Raw genomic sequence first — 23,257 nt, forward strand, 5'->3', positions numbered from 1 at the left:
TGAGCCTCGAGCTTCATATGATTGTAGCCTTAAAGACTCAGTCTTTAAGGCTAAGCTTTGTAGCTTCAAAGACTCGAGCTTTATACAACACTACTTTGAATCCATATACACTAATAATTTTTTATTCTGCGGTCAACACTCTCTACGATTGGAGGGTCAAAGTTTACATATTGTAATAAAAAAAACTCAAGATGTTCTTCATATCTCGATAAAAAATCAAAATAGTAAACAACTAATTTACACACTGTGTGCCCCCCTTGATACCTTGCAACTTCTGTTTAAAAAATTTTTTCATATAACAAACAGTTTACAAGTAAATTAGGTGTCACTGTTAGGCGAATCATACTTTATGTAGCTATAAGAACTGCATGAGCATAATTAAACACATTTCTTTTCTTGTACAAATGAAAGAGAAGAGTAAAAATAAATTATTTTAATTTTATTTGAACCACAGTAGAGTCAAATATGTAAAGATACATTTAATCTATCCTTTGGAATAAATTCGACACTGAAGGGATTAAAACGTTTTTCATAATAAAGTGTTTTTCATCGTTTCTGTGCCAGCTCCAAACTAATAACTTGCACATCACTCAAACCGAATATCATATTTGACAAAAAAAAGAACACATACAGTCTTACTCACCCCAATTTATCTTCCTCTTCCGACTCACTGTTGCGATCGTAAAACCTCTCCGGAATATTCATGATGCTGTCTTTGCGCTCACCCCGCCCTGCGGAGTTAGAGGAAAGCATTTTTCTTTCTGTGACTCGTACATCTCGCGATTACCCGCTCGGCAACCTGTGTGCACCGCGCCGCGCCCACTCGCTCGAAAGCGACACGTTCATCACCGTGTTTCTTTGTTATCTCGCAAACGGAAAGAGTTATGCTACCCTTTCGTTTCCTCTTAAACATGAAAACGCGCGATGTCACGCAGATTGTCGAGTCGTCGCTGCTCGAAATCCATTTCATACCTACTAAATCTTGCTGTCTACCTAGAGAGACTCATATATTTTTCTGAGCGAAGCCTTAATTTACGTCACAATCAACGAAGCTGTCAACTGGTATAATGTGTTGGAGTACTCTTGTACACTGTCTTTACCGGGTGTATCCAAAATCGTGGGTTAACCAAGAAGAAGAGGTAATTCCTTGGATAAAATAGAATCGAGAATGTGGAATAGAATTTTATCGTACAAGGTAGCCATTTTCAAGAAAACAAAGTTGAACGTTGAACGTTGACAAATGTTGAATGTGCGTTTGGCATTTGTGATACTGAATGACACTCAATTAACGTGTATGTGTGTTAGTCATAGTTTCTATTTATCGTAACCATGAATGCGAAACTATTAGATAGGTTTTTTGAATTTGATTCTCTCGAATATTGAGATTTGTATAAAAATACTTTTTTGTACCCTTTTGTCTTACTTTTGCGTGATGAATCATCTCGTTTTTATCGTACCATGATTTTGGATACACTATTTGTATTGGTACGATGTGGAGTCAACGATAAATTTTAGATAATTATGTACAATTTTGTATAATTTTTCAACATGTAAAAATTCTAAAATTTTCTAAAATTCTTCTTTTTCCTTTAAATAATAAATATGAATGTAACTTCTTCATTGAATTTGTCAACTAATGGTGCAAGAATATTTCACAGTTTCTAATCAACAACTACTTACCATCTATACAGATTGTAAATATGAATTCGTTTCAATTGTAAAGTCTGTGTTTTACATTTCCTTTAAATATAGAATTGATGAAAATGCATGTTGTAATTTCTTATCGTAATCAAAAGGCGAAGTGCCATACAGTTTGCCAATTCGGAAATATCTTTAACATATCCACGTGTACTTTCTACAATTTCAAATTCTTCGTTTATTCTTTAAATTTATAAATCTCCATGGTGACGTAGACAATTACTATATTTATAAACCACAAAATATTTTGAATTAGTTCTAGCTAAACAATCTATTACAATGATCTATGTAATCCAACATGTCAAATTAATAAATTATACTTAAAAATATTGAATCTGTGTATTTTACAGTCTACATGAAAAAGTCAATAAAAAGTAACTACATTTACTACTATATGTGTATTGTTACCACTAAGATATACTATTAAAGGTACTTTAACTGTAAAGGTTACATTAATTATGATAATACAATCTTTACTACGATTACCATCAGACAACCAGGAAAGGAGTGGAAAGCAATTAGCGTGGATAAATCAACGGATGGTATAGTTAATTACACTAAAGCTTCCTACTTACGCTTTTCTTAGCTACGTGTGATAAAATTCTAGCTAAGAATTGGAGCAGGTACTTCAATTGTAGCTACTTCTTCAACGCCTACGAAATTGCTAACGTTACGTACATATCGCTGATACGACGTATAACCTATTGGTTCTACTATGTCTACATACTCTACGAACTACAAATGCTACGAACATGTACAGTGATTAGGTTACTACAATACGTACAATAAGTTAGAGTTATCATTCTTCCATACTTCTTTACTCTAAAACATGCTCTATCTTCTGTTCTAGATTAAGGTTGCTGTATCTTTTATTTCTGTTGTCGCTGAATGCAGTCCGAGAAATGCTAGCACAACGGAATTTCATCTTACAGAAAAAATTTCAAAAAGATTTTTAATTCAATTGAAAATGAGATTTGATAATTTATTGTTACATATTTGTTGAAATATATTTAAATCAGTTTCTTTTTTAATTTCAGGTGTGTGTATATGTAATTAGCCGTCACATTTAAATAGGTATAGTGGTTCTATTTTATTTCATCGATGGAGAATTCGACTTTAACAGAAAAATTTGACAAATATATAGAAAATGAGGAAAACTATTTCAAGTCACGGATACGGTTGGAGTTGTTTAATATTGATAATAATTTTTTATCTAAAAACGAAATTTGTTCAAATATATAATCTCATTTAATGAAAATTTAAAAGTTACATAGGAGTTTGAAAAATTGCATACATAGATATGTACATTCTGGAAATTAATGAAATGCCAAATTTTGTACTTTGACCTCTATCAGAGGTACATTGTGTTTGATATATGTATTGGAAACATGCCCGAAATTCATCATGAAGCATGTTTAATACACATTCCGATAGCACGTATGGAATCTACAGACTGACTATGGCTACGTTGCAATTAATGGGTCAATTTGTGATAAGGTTGATCAATGAAATGATCATTTCGTATAAGTTCCCTCTACTTATTTCTTTTTAATATTTAATTAACTATTGGCAAAAACCGAAAAAAATGTTTACATTTATGTGACTAATATTATGCTAATACTGTAAACAAGCAGAGAATTTATTCCACGAAATTCAAATTAATAATAATCCAATTCAATATATTTTTCGTATAATAATTGTAATTGTTTTATATTAATTGTAAGTAAATTTCAATTCGAGTGTACTTTTCGTAAAATAGGTCAACCGGTTTTCTAACTAGATCCCTCTTCGATCCTGAATGCCCCCAAAACTATAATTAATATAAGTAGTACGATGTAATTGTACGCAAAAATTTGTAGATTGAATCAATAGAGAAATGGAAAATCAGTTAAAGATATAGTCGCATACAATTTTGTCCAACTAACAAGTTAAGGTTACATTAAGTAGTATAAGTCAATAATTAGGCAATCATATGTATACAAGGCGGTCCTTAACATGAAGGGCGTACTTTAGCGGCGGATGAGGGACACAAAAACAATGAAAAAAGGTCATATAAATATGTTTCCTATTGGACCTTGTTCTCGAGTTATAAAAGTTTTTGTACTCCTTGCCTTTATAGAATGCGTTCGAAATGGCTACGTTCGGGCTTAATGCAAGCCTGCAGTCGTCGTGTCATAGATAGAGATGTCTTGCTGCCCATACATTGAATGCACGTCTGCCAATTCCTAGTTTCAATGCTGATGAATTATCAAATGCTCTTATCAAGGGAACTAACTAGACTAACTCATAGAACAGAATAGTCAAGAATTTGCATAGAAAAAGTTTAGCAGAATCAGTGAAACTACATAGCTTAAATATTATTTGTGTACCAAAATAGTTATAATTTGGGAGCAAGGTCAAATAGGGCATATGTGTTGTATCTCCTGTGTACCACTGAAATGAGTCCCACATGTTAAGAAACATCCTGTAAAATACAACTGTATTATAACTATTAATCTTATTCAGAAGTTAAGGTGACAGTAAGTAGTACAGGTCAACAACTACGCATTCTTGAAATTCTTATTTACATGATTCGTTGTGCAATAATAATATTATTATTAATTTTAATTGTTGGAACATTTCGACTTGAAAGTGATGTTTGTTACAAAACCACCTAAAATACAGTAAAATAAAGATGAACTACAAAGCATTGCCTAAAACTAACCCAAGTGGTTCGAACTAGCTGGACCGAAATAATGTGAATGTTACAAATTATATATATATACCATTGATGCACAATATTTCAACAAATGTTGTATGTAGATTCCTATGAAGCAAATTTGCATTCTCTAAATGTATTCAGCGAAAAATTGTTTTCCTTACCTAGAGTCATGATTGCTGATAGCAACGAGTGGTTAGGAATTGAGTGTAATCTACAACTACATAATTCTACACCACTCACTAACTACTTGAACTAAAAGCACTACTGATGCAAGTAAAGAGGTAGGTAGTGGTATATAGTGTACAGTTCTACTTATGTACATTCTGGGTGAGTATAATGTTCGGGGTAATTTTAATTTTTAATATGTATACATTTATTGATATGTAAGTATGTACAGAGCAACTTATCGAGGCAAATAATTCCTTTTTCATTTCTTTTTCGATGTATTAGAATCTTTATTAGGAAACGTAAGATATGTATCTGTTTTCCTATTTTTCTAAGTGAATATGCTAAATATGTAAACACTTAAATAAAAGAGAGTTACAAAAGTGTTAGAACGTAAATACAAGTAATAGTAAATAAAATATAATAGAATCGATGATAAAACAAATAAGGTTATGTAGTCCTATCGAAAATATGTGTACACACATTATTGAGAAGCAAGAAAATTAATAACTGGTATTTTATCATTTAATTCTTATACCGTTGGTATACTACGATTAGATGTACGTTTATTATATTATTTGTTATATCATGCTTTTTTGATTATGTCCTTTCACATTTACCTGTCAAATGTAGGGCACGAGTAATCTCTTCTCTATAATCAATGCATGCTCAAATATACTATATTTTTTCTGTATTCACTTAAAAGCTCTATTAACATTTTTAGCTGAATAAAATTTTGTAATATATGCTTCAGTGAATTAAACATTTCTATAAACAAAGTGTACTATTTTGTCTTTGTTCAAGTTTAACTAGACAGCTGAAAGAATTTGTTCCGTTTGATTTATAATCCACCTTCTTTAAACGATCAGAGTTGAAGCAGAATACATAGAAACGTGGGTTATTAAAACATTTTATAAACAAGTTACAACTCTATTGGAAGATATTCCTTCGATGTACAGGGTTTCACGTGAAACAGACTACTGTAATGCTTTGCATCATAATATACGCTGTTATTTATTGTTCGATACTCATATTGTTTAGTGAGATTAATGAATCAATTAAAATTGTTATATTCAGTCCACAACTTAATTTAATGGTCCTGCATGTGCAGTACTGGTCATAAGTACAAAAATTACATAGAATTATAAAGTTACGTACTGTGTAGTTTAAAGAAATACGTTTTGTCAATGTAGTATTAACATTCTCTATGGTATTAGTTCACCGGTTATTTCAATTTCTCGTCAGCATGCTTCCCTTACGTTTTTTATACGATTCTTATAATATTTAGATCGATGAAAATGATCATTCTGAATGTTTTACATAAAAATTGTTTCGAGTAAACGGTTTCATTATACGGCACTACGTTATTTAAAAAAATAATTGTCATTAAACAATGTTTCTGTTACTCGCACATTTTTGGAAACACTCAAAACGAAAACTTTTATTGGTTCTTTCAGTACAATTTTAATAAGTCTACTAGGACATTGTCCAAATTGATTTCTAGTTTCCCCTAAAAAACAATGAAACTAACATTTTGTTCCTCTCCCACAATCACATCTGCATTTCATGTTTGAAGTTCCGTTCGACGAAAGGAAACATAAACATTCAAGACCAGAAAATAATTGTTTAAAAGCATACGTATGTTTTCATGCTTATGATATGTACTGTACACACTAAAATAAAAAGGAAATAAAAAAATCACGTGGTCCCATATTTTTCCTGATAGTGTCAAGCGCAATGAAAGGGATGTAATTAGCGATGGATATTCAAACCGTTTGAACGTGTTTTGAACTTCTGACGAGGAGTTGAAACAGTTCAAACCGAGATTGGTCTTGACCAGGCAACCTTACTGAAGGTCGAATCCACACTTTCCAAACACTCTCTTCAAACATTTCAAACTTAAACCACAGACGAGATATAAGAATAGACCTAACATCTTATGGGACTTGGTGTCCCGCGAAAATCACGCTGGTTCGAGCGCACAACATGCTTGATCACTTCCTCAAAGTAAATGATTTTCCATCACAAATGGCTGAACCCAGACCACGAATGACCTTTCCAATAGGTCATTGTATTCGTTTTGAAATACTCTATCAGAATGTAAGTAAAAAACATACCGTTCCATTTAAAAAAACAGAGATGACCTTCATATCTCCTTGACGCCTCCACCTATCAAAAAACTAGTAACATCGGATCAGCCTCTCGATAACAAATAATTTTGGCCTGATGCATTTTTTCCTATCACCAATAGCAGCCACGTTATTCAGGTTGCCGGTTTTAAGTGCTACGCCCTGTATATGTATGTATATCCCAGGTATTTATTTTTTAAATACAGGAAATGGAAAAAGTAAGTGCCGTATACGGCGGATTAATTTTTTAATTAAAAAATTAATTCGATCTCGAGAAAGTTAACTTAACCTAGCAACAAAATAGACTACACTAAAAACCAAAAACCATAACTGCGAAATGACGAATTTCGGTCTTGTTTGCGCATATTCCTCTCGGTTACCTTAGTTACCAACGTCTTAAAGAATTGAGCATTATTCTGCCTCGTGTAGCATCATACATCGAGTGACTGTGAAGTACAAACGTGCCAATTCATAAGTATTCATGTCTTGAAAAATACTTCATTATGTAACCCGGTGTGTGACAAATTCTATCGTCCCTATTACAGAAAGCAAGAAAGTGGGGGAACCAGGGGTTCGAGAGACCTCTCCTGCTCATTCGAGATGCGCGAAACAGTTATGCTCTTATTTGGCGTTTAGTATACATGATCTTGTAATACAGCGCATGAGTATGGGAGACCACGAGTCCACATTACGTGACAGCTCGCTGTGTTGCGATTGGCTAATCATGCGAGTCAACTAGAAAACTTGGAGGAAAAATAGCACGGGAGCAATCCCGAAATCCAACAACGAAACTTGCAGGGTAGCCTGCAGTAACGTTATTTGCCAGCATCACTCACTGCATGGTTGCATGAGTTAAAACAAGCACCGTGTGCTGCGGGCTTAATTCTTTGTCTATACTAATATCCCCCACCACATCCTGTGATTCGTGTGGCTTGAAGCTTGAAACGTTTCAACAAACTGTTTGAAAAGTTCAAAACAGAAACTTCAGTATGGTTGCCTCGCCATGATCAAATTCGGTTTGGACTGTTTAATCATCGTGGCGACGGTCATCGGTGATCGACACAAAACCTTCAGTAGATGACGTGGTGGTCACCGGTGACCGACACAGAATTATCTATTCACAATACGTCGGTCACCTGTGACCGTCGTGTAATTAAAATTACAAATAATATAATTTGTATGAAAGGAAAGTCAGCCGAAATAGGCTACGCGATGAACGTCTTGAACTCCTCGTGTTCATAGAGGACCGAATATGTTTGGAAGTGTTTGGAACTGTTAGTCCGCGGACCCACCACTATGTGTAACAACTCTCAAGTGTTTCCTCTGTAGTACGCAAAAACAATTGAACAAACGAATACGCAATGCATAAACTGTCTGCAAAAATAGGCAGATAGAGGGAACGGCGAGATAAACTCTGTCTTACCGGAGTGCCCGTGACGGTGGTCCACAGTGTCCTGTGGTTATTTATCGAGGTGGTATGAAGTGCGGCAGTGGGAAGGAGGCCGAGTTACCGGTCCTCGGAGATACAGGCTCGCACTGCCACACAGTAACCGTTGGGACTACGCACGCTGTTGTCGTTGATCGATGGATGGTGGTGGTGGTGGTGGTTTGGTCGGTCGATCGAGCCCACGATTCGTCGTTGAATAGGGTTGGGGTTCGTGACGATGGGCCGAATGGCGTTTCGACCGAGCGAACCGAGCATTTTGATCGACCGTTAGCGTGCGAAAGATTGCCGGACGGTGCCGACCGAGAAAGGAGATCAAGTAACAAAAGAAATCAACAGAGAGACAAATTGCAAAAGAGCAGACACTTGTGGTGACACTGTCTTCGTTGCGGCGCGGGTCATGAGAGAAGACGTATATACACACTCAATGGTGGAGTAAACGATCAGCGGCATAGCTTTTTGGCACTATTGGCGTGTGTATCGATGCGAACAGAGGCCTGGGTTTAGTATTTTGTGTTTTCTTTTGGGGAAGACGACAGACGGAGATGACGGTGTCGTTTGGTTTAGGCGCGTGGTACGTTCAGTAGCTACAGCAGGAGAGGAGAAACCAAGATTTATATCTTCCTTGGCAATTGCTTCTCGTCTCCGTCGCTTTGGTTTTGTCTATTCCGTCTATTTTGTCTATTTTGTCCATTTATATATTTTTGTATAGTATTTCGGTACGATTATCGTGTTTGCCAATCACTTTTGGTCACGGTCTTGGATGTCGGGGTCGTTCGTGTCTCACAGGCTGGCATAGGCGGAAACGAGTACTGAGCGACAGGCAACAGCGGCGCAACAGCGATCGCACAGAGATGAGCAAAGAGCACATACTTATTGCAACGAGTGATCTTTTGGGAGAATGCCCAGCGTCTTCATGAATAGACAGACAGACAGACAGAGACAGGATGATGCGATTTCTCCATGTTCGAACGCGAGGCATCTGGTTCGATTTCGTTCGATCGTATATTCTCCATACTTAACGACGAGTTCGCTCCTAACAGACGATTGCTTCGGGGGAACCCGAGTTGTCACTAGGCACGTGAAAGATTTATCTTTGGTTCGAGATAAACGATTAGCGAAAATATATTCTGCGGAACTGAATGCTATGGAATTCATTCGATGTTTTGGATTAAGCATTCGAGTGTTTAGTTCGTTACTCATACGGACAATCCGAGATGTATAAAATGAACAGTTTGCTTTATAAAAAGTTCAGATAGAACGACACATTGTAATGTAACGAATAAGCAAATCGAAAGTCTGGAAACAAATGCATCTCTTAGTCAAACTAGAATGATAATTAAACAAAATTGTATCAGTAATAGTACAAAGTATTCTTAATTTTCTAGCATTCATAAACGAATCGAACAAAAGACGTTGGAAACTCTTTTCAACGCTCAGAGATGATTAAATATTTTCCTCCAGTCAATATGTTATTTTCTGATTTCGTATTTTGTAACAAAACAAAGATATTTACTTTCATAGTCATATTTTGCTTATATATGAATATTTCTTTTACTATTAATTAAACAACTTTTATATTCAACAAATGTAACAATAACAGACATTTAGTAAATTTTATCAAACACTCTTAGTCATGGGTAGTACTATATTAAAAAAACAAATAATTCTTAATTAAGATCCGAACCTAACGTTAAAAGCGAATATGCTACCACTAGGTGAAAAATGTTATGTCTGTTATGAAATTTTTGCCATATCTTATCAATATATTTATTCGTGACAGATTATCTGACTGACTACTGACACCTTTCTATGAAACTTGTTTTAATTCAAAATGGAACCAGTAATAATAACTGGTCACTTAAGATATAAGGAGAAAAATACCGTCAACCAGCTGGTAACTATTTAAGAATATTTTATTATAAATCCTCATTTGAAATAAAATTAAGAACAGAAGCAGAACACTGACTGTTAGCTCAATAAAATATGGTTCTGAAATGTAGAATCCAATTTCTATGCAATCAAGGTCACTGTAATAAACCTCGAACAAACCAAAGATAAATCTTGATCTAATTCCATTCTTTTTAAATTTCCGATGAACATATTCATTCACGTCGTCAGATGTCCGATCGTCGGGTTTTAATACTCCAATGCCGAAGACATATCGTAAACATCGAAGAATTAGAGCAAAATAAATAGTGAAACGACCGATACATAATAAAATCATCGTATCTGTAGATTAAGTTTGACTCGTATCTCTGAATTATTCGAAATTCGATCGATTTTTTTTTTTTGCAGCGAAACATCAAGGAATACGATCCTCCCTTCCAGGGCAACCCGTTTCCGGCTGAATCAACGTCTCGAAACTCTACAGCGGGGTGGCTGATACGGGGGCAAAATAATTCGCAGGATACTCGAAGCGTTCGCTCGGTCAAATCGCTCGAGATCGATGAGATTTGATTGCACACGTAGACACACGGAAAATAGGAAGGTGGAGAAACAAATAGAGACACGTAAAGTGAGAAAATCGACAGAGAAAAAGAAGGCATGACATTGCACCATGATGCACGTGAGTAGTAAGATTCTGAAAGGCTTTATGAATGACGGTGCGTGAAAGAATGTACAAAAAAATGCATAGAAATGGTACGGACCTACACACATACAGTGTACATGTGTATTTTCACATTCGCTAAAACAGAAGTGCATTAATTTAAAACAGTGTTATAAATAGAGAAACAAAAAGATAATCAAATTTTTCTACATTCGCTACAGCTGTTACTTTTTCAAATATTACGTTTCTCACAAGGGAAGGACTTTGATTTTAACGGAGTTTTGTATGATGTAGTATACAGGGTGTAACAAAAATGTTGTCCGACCCGGAAATGGGGCACTCGAGGGGTGAATTGGAACAAGTTTTTCCTTAGCAAGAATCTAATCTGAGGCTTCGTTACCGAGATATTAACGAAAAACCCCGACCAATCAGAGCGCGAGTTTGCCAGCCGAGTTCCCGTGGTAGCGTTGGCTACAAATCGCAACGCGTAGCTACCGCTAGCACGGGAACTCAGCTGGCAAACTCGCGCTCTGATTGGTCGGAGTTTTTCGTTAATATCTCGGTAACGAAGCCTCAGATTACATTGTTGCTAAGGAAAAACTTGTTCCAATTCACCCCCCGAGTGCTCCATTTTCTGGTCGGACAACATTTTTGTTACACCCTGTATATGTTCCTAATGATACATGTAAAATATTAAATGTAAACACTCGATAATTTTAAAGATTAAAGTTACAATTCATCGAGGTACATATAGATACAGTAAAGCTTCTGTGAGAGTTGGATCGGAAGTTCCCAGTATGAGTTTCTACTCCATTCCCATCACTAGGGGGGAGGGGGAAGGGGCCTGTAGAACCTGTCGAGCGCATAATTTACAGCCCTCCCCCTCGCCCCTCCGTTTTCGTTGTCAAGGTTTAGGCTTCGGGTAAAAAATAGATTTGTGAGGTGTTGAAACGATTCCCGCTGCACAATGATAGTTATGAAGCAGTCCCGAGTTTCAAACTCTCATGGAGCCTTTACTGTACTATGAATATAAGTCAGAGTTAGCGAAATGGAGTTGGTAAAGTAAAACAAAAATATTTCGATGAACGGAAATCGATCCCAGGACCTCCGATTCGCCAGACAAACAACGTTTATTGTTCGATAAGTTTGACTTATGTTCACAATATATCTTAAAGCTACATAATTTCAAATGTTTATATCTTTAAAATTATTAAGCAGCATTAGGAACCTGTATACTGTCGTCGAACAAAACGCAGTTAAAATCGAAGTCGGACAGTTTGGTTCCTTCCCTTGCCAGTACGAAATCATTGCTCTTGGTGTGCCTAGTGCGATCATTAAACCCGTTACTTAAACTCACGATCGATTAATTTCGATATCTTCTTCTCCATTCAATTCACCTCTACGTGTATACATGTACGTCCGTGCAGACACATTTATTGACATGCGGACGTTACGCACGGGATCGGCCGACGATGAGGATTCGATCCGCTGATTGGCTGGTGGACGATGATGGATCGAACGGAGCGACGATCCAACGATCGGAAAAAACAGTGGTGGTGAGAGAGAATATATGTGACGAGAAAAAGGATACAAAAGTCGACGAGCGCGTGAAAGACAAACAGACAGACAGGCAAACAATTGCATGAATGGATGAACGAACCGACGAAACGGATCAGCGGATATGGTCTTTTGTTCGAAATATGATAGCCCAAAGAAGCGACGTTAGAATCTACTCACGGCTCTCGCGTCTTTTGTCTCCTGAGAGACTCATCGTCCTGCCGAGTTCCCCTTTTGCCGCCTTTATGCGTTGACCGTGGATCCGCAAATCTTCTAGAAATTCTTCCGCGTCTCTCATTGGCCTGCTGATCGAACTTCGCCGTCGATCACGATGATAGTGCACTATGGTCGGCATGTCGGTTTCTCCCATGCTTCCGCCTGTCGAACGAAAGGTCATCGTCTTATTAATTCTATGTCAATTTTTTTTTATACAGAGAGTCCGCAAACTCCCATGTTATTTTCTGTACAGGGTGACTGTTCCGTCGTAGACCGAAACGACGGCTATAGAGTCAGACGATACCATTATTTATGATTATTTTAATTCCTTCGTCCGGACAGTTTATACATTTTCGCAACGAGTCCTTGCAATTTAACTTCGTTCACAAAGAGAATAATAGTCAAAAGACTCGAACATTTGGTCTGCAGTTCGCCACATGCGCAGGGTAACCTGGGACCCATCTGCGCCGGGCCTTACCGGGGCCCGCTGACTTGCAGACAATACTGCCATAAACCATACCGTTGGGAGACTCGAAATTTCGTCGCGGTCGAGTCGCACCGTGACCACTTGCACGATATTTTTCTGGCGCCCGCTTCGTCCTGAAGGAGAGGTTTTCCACCTCCACGTCTTTTGGAAAACCCAGGAATTGGCCTTCCCCTTCAGGGCATAACCAATAAGCAAGCGAATTTTGGTAACGCCTTCAGCGAACTTGGAGGAAGCGCGACATCACACGAAACTCGACAGGCATTCGAAAACATACATTCGCACTCGAACATTCATTCGACAACAGTCATTCGAAAACACGTATTCGTTTCGACAAGAGTCACGCGGACTCAAATATTCGTATACAGTCATTCGCAAACACTCGTATCGACAAGAGTCACACGGACTCAATTAATTTGAAAACATATACTCGTACTCAGAACATTAACTCGTACTCGAACATTCATTCGACAACAGTCATTCGAAAACACGTACTCGTTTCGACAAGAGTCACGCGGAGTCAAGTATTCGTATACAGTCATTTGCAAACACTCGTATTGACAAGAGTCACACGGACTCAATTCATTCGAAAACATATACATACTCGTACTCGAACTTTATTTCGTACTCGAACATTCATTCGACAACAGTCACACGAAACTCAACAGGCATTCGAAAACATACACTCGTACTCGAACATACATTCGCACTCGAACATGCATTCGCACTCGAACATACATTCGCATTCGAAAATATACACTCGTACTTGAACATTCATTCGAAAACATTCATTCGACAACATTCACCTCACGATTCGTCAGCTCCACCGGTCGAGCAATTATATTGGTTATTCTCGCTTAGAGAATATTTATTTATTTATTTATTTATTTATAAACTGGTTGGCCCCACTGTTTCTATAAGTTGTTTACATAGGTCACATGTTGCAGTATATATAATTAATCTACAAGTTGCTTAAATGTCTAAACCGCCTCGGAGAGCTTTCTGTACATTTAATTTAAAAGATGATGTAGAGTCAACAAAGAAATTTATGGTGTTACAGAATTTATTAGCTAAGTTTGATAATCTGGTGATGACGTCGGTATGATCAAATGTAGAAGTATATAGTAACGGTGTGAATGTTGGAGGGTGTCTAATCGTTCTCATTGGAGCATTGATGTTAATACTCACAAGTATATTCGGACAGTATATTTGCCCGTTGAGTATTTTATGAAAATAGGTTAGGTTAAGGACAATCCTTCTATCTTCTAAGGTAGTCATATTTAGTGAGAGCATAATATCAGTGTAGTCATAATTGGTGGTAGACATCGGTTGACTGTGTTTATAGGCAGCATACATAAGAAATCTGTGCTGAACAACCTCTAGTCGTTTTTTATGGTTATCGTAACATGGGGACCAGATAGTTGATGCGTATTCCAGGTGTGGAAGAACAAAACCGAAGTATAGCATTCTGAATATTGAAACAGTTGCCTAATATTAATTTAGCGGGCAACAGTCGCAACTGTACGCGTACCACGACGGTCGACCCTGGAATTTACAACTCCAGGCGGATTCGAAGGAGAATCCATACAAAAGGGTTCATAACTTCTAAGGTATAAGTAGTCGCCAAATGATGAAAAGGAAGTCCTGAGAAACATGGCTCGAAGAATTACAGTAATGTCTTGATAAGTGTGAATGCCTCGGTTCCGCGTAGTCAGTTTTTATACAAAGTACAAATTTAAGTATTCAGAAACTTGACAACAAGTCATATCTATTATTTACTTCATGGAACACTTTCATAAATTTTGTTAAATACTCAACACATAGACTATGGATGTTTGTGTAAAGTTACAGTTTTATAGACTTATTTTTAGAAACACACAATAAGCACAGAAGTATGCCTTTTATTGAGGAATTGATTAACATCAAGAAAGGATCATTCACAAAGTATGTTCAGAAATAGAGTTAACAGAAATTAATCACAGAGTCCAAGGGGCTGCTTTGAGGATATTGTAAAATGAAATCAATCCGTAGGAGGAAAAGAACGAGAACGCAGATAAATGCCGTGAGTAATCTAAAATTTCCACGGTGATATATGGACCGGCTGGAAGTTTAATTTTCAACCCAGACCCGGTTTTCAGTGGGTATACGTATAGTTAAAGTTAAGCAAGCAGAATTCAAACGGTCCTGTCCTTGTAGGTCTATATGTATAGTATACCACGTACTGGCTACAGAAGCGATTTCTGACGAAATAAAAAATTGAATTTGCATATTAATGGAATCTGGCCAGCGATAAGCAGCTTTAAAAAACAGACGAGGACTTCGATTAACTTCGTTAAGATTAATCTTTTCGCTAATTGTCAAGTTTTACGAAATTGGATTGCATAAATTCGAAACGAGAAACTTCATAGTCGTAAAAGATTCTTAAATTACAAGACGATATTATGGAAATATTACTAAAATATGCAAATTAACGACAAGAATCAAGTTTGATTATCTACAGGTGGAATAAAGAATTCATGAATATACATATATCAACTGTCATTTTTTCAACGTCCAAGTTCACCTTAATTAGACATATTTCAATATACTTCAAAACGTGCTACATGATGCAATAAAAAAAAGGTACACGCTGTCTGAAAAAAAATACCAGAGACCTAACAAAATATTGAAAAAAATTATCAAGAAAAAAATGATCCACGTACGATACTTCCCCTCTGAAATCATTTAATTCTGTTTGAAACATTACTCATATCATTAAAAATAAAGAAGACATTTAGGTGTTCGATCTTTTGGTGGGTTCCCCTGTATACCTTGACGTTATGTTCATAGGCGACAGTGTTACTCAATGACGGCGGTCGCCTTGCCTGCCGCTCAGCGTAACGGAAGCACTGAGCGCGCACGGTCAGCACTGTCGACGCCGCGTGTTTTGCTGAACTATTTCGCTTCCGAATTTAAAACAAAACAGATTTTGTAACTTTCCTTGACACTTTCCGGAGCAGAAAGGTCTGCTCTATCCCGTGCTATGATTATATGTGCTCCTAAACCTTTAGTTTTTGAAAGGAATTAAAGAATATTAGCAAAAAGTGGTGCGTTTTCGGCGTCCTTTTCACTTGCAACATTATTTAAACATATTTAGATGTCTATAATATAATAATAACTTATATCATTAAGTTCTGAAGAGTCCAGAGAATTATTTCGTGTCAAAAGAAATTGCATAACTATTACTGTAAAAGAACAACACAGTTCCAATTTTGAAAATTTGCAATTTTAAAAAAAAACGTATCTTTTCAAAAACTATACGTGCTGGAAAGAAACGATTTGCAGATTCGTATTCACCTCATGAAGATTTATCAGCAACGCTTATTAGAGGTTACAAAAACGAAAAAAAGTTCAAATTTGTTGAACAGTGTTATAGACTTTCTCTGGTACAAAAGAATATTCCAGGTTTTTAAAAATCGCCTATATGTAGATGTATTTACGTTTACTATCGGTGCCACCCTGGCTCTGGAAACTGCTCCTTCGGCTGCCGGGCAAGGATCTACTGTAGTCTCTGTTAAGTTCATAGGGTTCGACTTCCAGTTGCTCGGATTGACTGGAACCTCTTCTAGAATTTGCGTGCCAAGCGTGGTTCGGGTGCAGGAAGCTCAGCTCGGGACTTCCGCTGTCGCTTTGTGTATCGTCGCTGTAACTTCTTTCGCGCAGCTCCGTTTTTCGTAGCAACCTTTGGGCAATTTCCATTGAGAGAGAACCACGGGGGGAGCAGAACGGTGACTTGCTTGCGCGCAACCCTCGTGGATCCTCCAGACGATACCTGCGGATAATATTATCTCTATATTTTCACAAAATTTTTTTACGTTCATTTAAATTTTTTGCGCAAATGAATACCATGGGTGTACAATTTTCGATTTTATACAGTTCAAGTGACGGATATGTCGGAGAAAATAAGTAGTTCTCTTTCTGGAATGTAGTATATTCATTTGTATTATAGCCGTCCAATATGCAGACAAAAGCTTGTTCGGGTATCAAAAAAAGAACAATGTATTTATATTTTTGTACTATTCTTTAGTTTGACCATACTTGCCAATACGAAAGATTCTCTTTAACGAGGTAAAAGGGATAATTGAAGAAAAGGTAAATCTACTTTTCCCTAGACAATTCAGGAAAATGTCCAATTAATTTTATTACCGTATTAGTTAATTATACTTTTATACACATAGTGCCAAGTGTATTTAAATACTTCTTGAAATACTAACAAACATGTTTGAAAATCAATGACGGCAGGCCATAAGGTTCCCATGAATGCGGCAAAAGTCATACTCAAAACAAGGGTAAGTCTACTTCTCTCCACACAGTTCAGAGAAACGTCCAATCAATTGTATTACTGTATTCATGAATGTTGTTACCGCTATTAATTAACAGAGACATAGACAATCATTTTAACCAAATTTCGAGCTTCCTACTCCTAAATTTTTATGTGTTCAGTAGACCAATTAAGATCTCCGGTTGACGACTTTTAAAGAGGAACATGAGAAGGGTACGCTTTAACACTGAACCACCGCACTACACACGTCAATATCAATGTGTTATTCGACTTCTATTGAATTTAGCTACAGTGCTTGCAAACAGTAGGGATAATTTTTCCAAAAGGACATAATTTACACCAGAAAACCTCAACAGTAATACCTGTAATGCTGTACGTTGAAAGTCACAAATAGTTTTTTATTCGTAAAGGTACTTTTCATTATTTTCATTAAATGTGGTTTATAAAAGAGAAAACACAAACAACATTTAATGCATGTATACACCCGTTCAAGGATTATAACTAGACTGCGGATTGTTATGCAAAATAAAAGTTTCTAAAGTAATTTATAAAGACAGGAGCAATGGTAGAAATTTATTTTCCCTCTTAAGCATCTTATTGAGTTCAGAATAAAATAAAAAACTCGTTGGATCGTATGAAAGTTTTGTTTTTTATTGTATTTCACACAGCTCTATAGGCTAGAAATGCATAAAATCCGCAGTCTAATTATAACCATCAGTATTTCTGAAAATAAATAAAAAGTTATAAATAAGAGCAACCATTTTTTTTTTAATTTCAACGAAACATTTTTATGAATGAACTTTTAAATTTATTATAATTATCGAAAAAAAGCGTTTCTAAAATCACCTGCGAAAGAAATGCGCATGAAAGGACCAGTCTATTCATTCATGACATGGGGAAAAGTATTTTTATGGTCACAGTTCATGTGGCTACAGTCGTCTCGAAAAATAAGTTAACGCTCCCACTAGACTGCTTGAATTTAAAAACATTGATGGATATCCTATTACTGTGAGACAAGACGTTCTTATGTTTCTCTGTCATTTATTGAAGATTTACTAGCGTGTTCAGCATTTATTGTAGCATTATTTTCACGAAATATTATATTAAATACGGTTGGTTGCTAACATACCTTTCGAGGCGTGTAAATATATTATGCAAGTAAACTAGAAAATAATTTCATCGTGATAAAAATTACAGTACTTATTTACTTAGAAAATAGCATTCCTTTTTTGGAATTCTACGTCTGTCCTTGTTTTTATATGGTTTTTCTGTTTACATGTAAATTGTACGAATACATATATTGAAATAAAGTAATCGACTCATAACAAAAACGACCCTTATCAATTTTTTTCCAGAGGAATAAAAACTACTCTAGCATCTTCAAGAATCTCAGAAATCGATCTAATTTCCTTTCAGAATAAATCAGGACATAGGTTGTTTTTTATTGTTCCACCATCTTGAGTTTCACTTCTGACTACTTTTTTATGTTGTTATTGTAAAAAAAAAAATATTTGACAGGGGTCGTTTTTGTTACGAGCCCCTCAATTATTATACAATAGAATACAATAAACGAGGATTCATAATTCCTTAACGAAATGTTTGCATTAGATTTCCGATATAGTATAAATATTATACTTACCAAACAGCTCTATCGTTCTCGAGGGCTCGCTGCAACTCAACGCTGCATTCGCCGAGGAAAACGTTATCAAGATCCGGACAGAAGTCCCAGAGAGTCACTTCAATTGCGCGCTTCATTAAGCTCTCCCCGTCAACCCCGGAAAAGAGTAACGTCGCGTTCCAAATGGGTTTTTGACTCGGCTCGGCGACCGCAGTTTTCAAAGTGGTCTGATCAGCGCTGCAAATTCATATACAAATACACATAATTAATAAATATTACGAAACAGTTACCATAATCGACTCCTACTAACATCAGTCAATTAAATTACTATTTAATAAATAATCAGTATAAATAATTAAAATGTACACTTGAATTGTTTAATAAAAATTTGTTTTATTAATCCTTATTATTCACTTTCTTGTATTGATAAATTATATTCATGTATTATACTTGAAATAGATCTAAAGATACTATATACTGGAAAATGGAGAAGTAGATAAATGGATTTAATAAACTACTTTGCTACTCTATACAAAATTCTTAAATAATGCTACAGTAACTCCTCGATAAGTGTTCGAAGGCTCCTCGACACTGATAAGGAGAGGTCCCCGCGTGTAACGCTGACTTTTAAATGAGGTTTAGCACAGTGGTAGAGCTTGGAATTCTGAAGCTAATGATATTTGTTTCAGTCGTATATGGCCAGTAGTTTATGAAATATATAATGTTCAGTGAGGAAGAGCCTTCGAACACTCGTCGAAGATTTACTGTAATTAGATTTGGTGTTAGCAAATCCCCTTGGATAGTTGTTATTATTATTTGCCAATTCTATTTTTAAAAAGCTAATTGTACAGTACAATATAGTGAACCAATAGAAGAGTGTTACACAGAAAATTTACATCTGTGATAAGAAAAGTAGCAGTTAGTTCCCTAAATAATACACAACATTGGCTAAACCCACCAAATATAGGTACACCTCAGTCCAAATATTGTCATAAACTCCAAAAGTCATATCGTTCGAATAATTCTGAACGATAGGTACTGTATGTACGAAAATATTTATCCATAGTGTACAGATTATCAAATGCATCTTCTGGTATGTTTTCCTGTTAAGTAATATTGAAAACAATTTTGGTATTAGTCGCAGATTATTAAATCCGTTTTCAAGTTAGCTACAATAGCTACAATACTATAAGATCAAAAGTACCATATTCTATTAAATAAATTCACGATTCCCTTAAATTTTCAATGGAAAAAATGATTTCCACTATTTCTAACTGAACTGCCCAACACAATTAGAAGATCATTGTATATTGTAGCCAGGGACTTCTACCGAAACGTAAAATACCGGTATTATACCGGTATTATACCGGTATTTTCGGTTGTATTTTCCCCCTTTATAACCCTTATTATGTATAAGCCCTACCTCTATAGAAATCGGAAAAATACCGGTATTTATTTCGGTTTTCGATAATGTATCGGTTTCAGTATAGCTTTGATGGCATAATACCGGTATCAAAATCATACCGGTTTAAGTCCCTGATTGTAACATTTGAAATCGGTCAATGGGGTGTTTAATTCTCGGATGAATTTTTTAGTAAAAATATAACTAGGTGTTAACATTGCACGAAAATAATGTGAATTTATTGAACCTATAGCATTTTTGCGTATCTCTCACTCGATTGACGCAGCAGTTTTATTGATTTATCATATTCCACTTCTCGGTCAGCACATATATGTTTTGTGAAATACCATTTCATGTGCACTAGTTATTTCGAATTAAAGAATCTGCCAAAATATTAAAGTAGGCAGTGTGTTTTGTTAGGACAAGCGTGGTGGTTTCATAAAATTAATCGTTATCCGTAGTTAATTTTAAAGAACAATGGTAATTCGTACATCTAAATTTTACTGAATTAAGATCAGAAATGTTATGTCATTACTTCATTGCAATATAATAAACAAATTAAATTTGCTACCTGGATGCTGTTTCACTATCACGGAAACGTTCTCCGAGCGAAAATGTCTTTTCATTGAAACCGATATGAATTTGTAGAGGATTAAAAACTATTCAATACATATCTTTTTGTTTTGGATAAAAAACGGTTTGAAGGGGTGAAACAACCCCACAAAGTTCGACACTCGAAATATACTTTTTACTATTAGAAGAATGTTTGAAACGACAGTAGCTGTTTTTAACATAGAATTGTATGGGTGCATAAAAAAGTGTGTTATCTGTTGTTTTTAAAAACAAACCTCCCACTTCAATAATTTTTTATTTCTTTTTAAATTAATGGAATATCATTATAGTTACATAGCGATGTATAATGTTATTCCAATAACCTAAAAAAATTTAAATATTCTTAAACAGGGAGATTTTTTTGAAAACCGAAGGTAACACATTTTTTACATTAAAAGCGGAGCAATTTTCGGTTCAAACATTCTTTAATACAATGATTACTTTACAAGTAATCGTAAAAAGTGCGTTTTCAATCTTGTAGGTGCTGTTTCACCCGTTCAAACCATTTTTTAGCAAAAACGAAAAAACTACTTTAATTCCCCACACATCCATTTGAACAAAAAAAGAATGTTCGCTGTGACGATGTTCCCTTGTAAGCAGAGATGAACAGTTTCAATTTTCGTTGAAACATAAATCTGATTATAGTGGACCTTTGATATATTGCCACGCGAAGCACTTCCCCTCCACACGTACTTTTACACCCACAAATTCGCTCTCCCGCCACGTCGCGTACGCCATCCTCACCAGTATGATTCAGCATTTGCGCAGGCGCTGAGGCTAGGGGCCACGACTGTAGAACCTAGCATGGAGGGGGCTCGCGATCTATTGCAGCTTCCGAGGATTTTACACTACCACAGCCTCGGCCGCGGCAATATATCAAGAGTTCACTGTATATTATATAAAAGGAATCGCTATGAATGTTAAAACGGAATCTTACCATATCGGGAGAAGAACCAATTTAGCATACGCTTCCGGTAGCGCGCCATAGCCCGTGTCTTCTCGCGGGCATAGATCATCCGCCATAAAAACGGTGACGATCAGCTCCTTACGGTCTGCCTCGTACGAAATCTGAATCTGGACACGGCCCGACACCTGCTTCTCTTTCGCGATTTGCTCCTACAATAGAGGAAACGTAAGATCAGACGCGGGCCATTCCAAGTGACAATTATCGCCGAGTGATACTGATACAAAGACATAAACGTATAATATCTAGATTGCGCCGCGGTTTCAATGTCTCCCGCTGTCAGGCCATGTCAAAAGTTAAAAACAGATAGCTGATGTATGGTGGTCACCAACCTGTCTTTTCAATAACACGCGATACGGTAATTGTCGGTAATCCTCATTGTCTGGGAAAAAGAGAAGTAAGGGAAATGAAAAGGAATGATTGTCAGACGAAGACGGAATGGTAACCCAAGAGCGCACTATCTTTTTCGAATATTTGACGACCTTGCAGCCAAATGCGCAGTCCAGTTATTATACATACTATGGACAAAGATCGCAGTGAGTTTACGAGCGAACAGAAACGTGATTTGCCTTCGAAGATCGACACGGTGCGATGTCGAACTGCTCGATTCGATCGTAAAAGAGCTTTTTTGGTGAAGGCTGTCGCGTAAGATCGAACGTCTGTGTTCCGCACGCAACTCTTATACGGAAAGTATAAAAAGGCAGACTCATTCCACTCATGCAGAAGCGATTTGTGACGGGATACTCGTCGATAAGGCGGAACGAACAAGAGCGAGCAAACTATGTATGTGTAGTGGATCGCAGAATATTCTATTCGCGTAATGTATAATTCTAGGCACCAGCCGCATTTCTGATAGCTACGATTGGAGATGCATGATAGCGAGCACCAGTGATGAACAACTCGCGTTCGATGGTTAAGGCGAGTTTACGTTACGTTTGATACAACCTATCTGATACAACCTTTCTAGATGGTTTATTTCACACCTGTTTTATCGTATTAAAGATCTTAACATTAAAAATGAGAAGCACCTCCGTTTGTAGGGTGTTTCATTAACTTGGACACAGAAACTTTTTCAGTGGAGTTACACTGTAGCTCAACCATGTGAGAGCAGGTTTCAAAATTTAAGTTTGCAATATGTTACGTTTACTATTGGATCTGTTATAAATTCAAAACATGTGGGAGTTTTTTAATCGCGCTTGTAGCGTAATAAAGCAGTTGCACATGGTATCCACGCTATTACTGGCCCCTATTTTTCTTGAAAATAGTAAATACTAGAGAAAAACGAAAGAAAACAAAGTTTTGCAGTTTTCTATGACCAATATAATAGCGTGTATCCATGTTTTACATTTGCAATATTTTTGGAGAAACGCATGTAACATTTCATTTTTTAAATGG

General features: G+C 36.4%; 1 protein-coding gene across 1 annotated transcript in view; it reads right to left on the reverse strand.

The window, feature by feature from the left end:
* LOC107191193 (regulating synaptic membrane exocytosis protein 1) overlaps positions 1-23,257 on the reverse strand; it is a 169,961-nt gene that overhangs the window by 7,426 nt on the left and 139,278 nt on the right. The window contains exons 15-19 of the mRNA XM_015580171.1: positions 21,836-22,014; positions 18,906-19,121; positions 16,425-16,756; positions 12,426-12,623; positions 644-731 (exon numbers count right to left, since the gene is read on the reverse strand). Coding sequence (XP_015435657.1) covers positions 644-731; positions 12,426-12,623; positions 16,425-16,756; positions 18,906-19,121; positions 21,836-22,014 — 1,013 coding nt within the window. The remainder of the gene's footprint in view (positions 1-643; positions 732-12,425; positions 12,624-16,424; positions 16,757-18,905; positions 19,122-21,835; positions 22,015-23,257) is intronic.

Source organism: Dufourea novaeangliae, unplaced genomic scaffold (assembly GCF_001272555.1).
Source record: "Dufourea novaeangliae isolate 0120121106 unplaced genomic scaffold, ASM127255v1 scaffold245, whole genome shotgun sequence".
Classification (NCBI taxonomy): Eukaryota; Metazoa; Arthropoda; class Insecta; order Hymenoptera; family Halictidae; genus Dufourea; species Dufourea novaeangliae.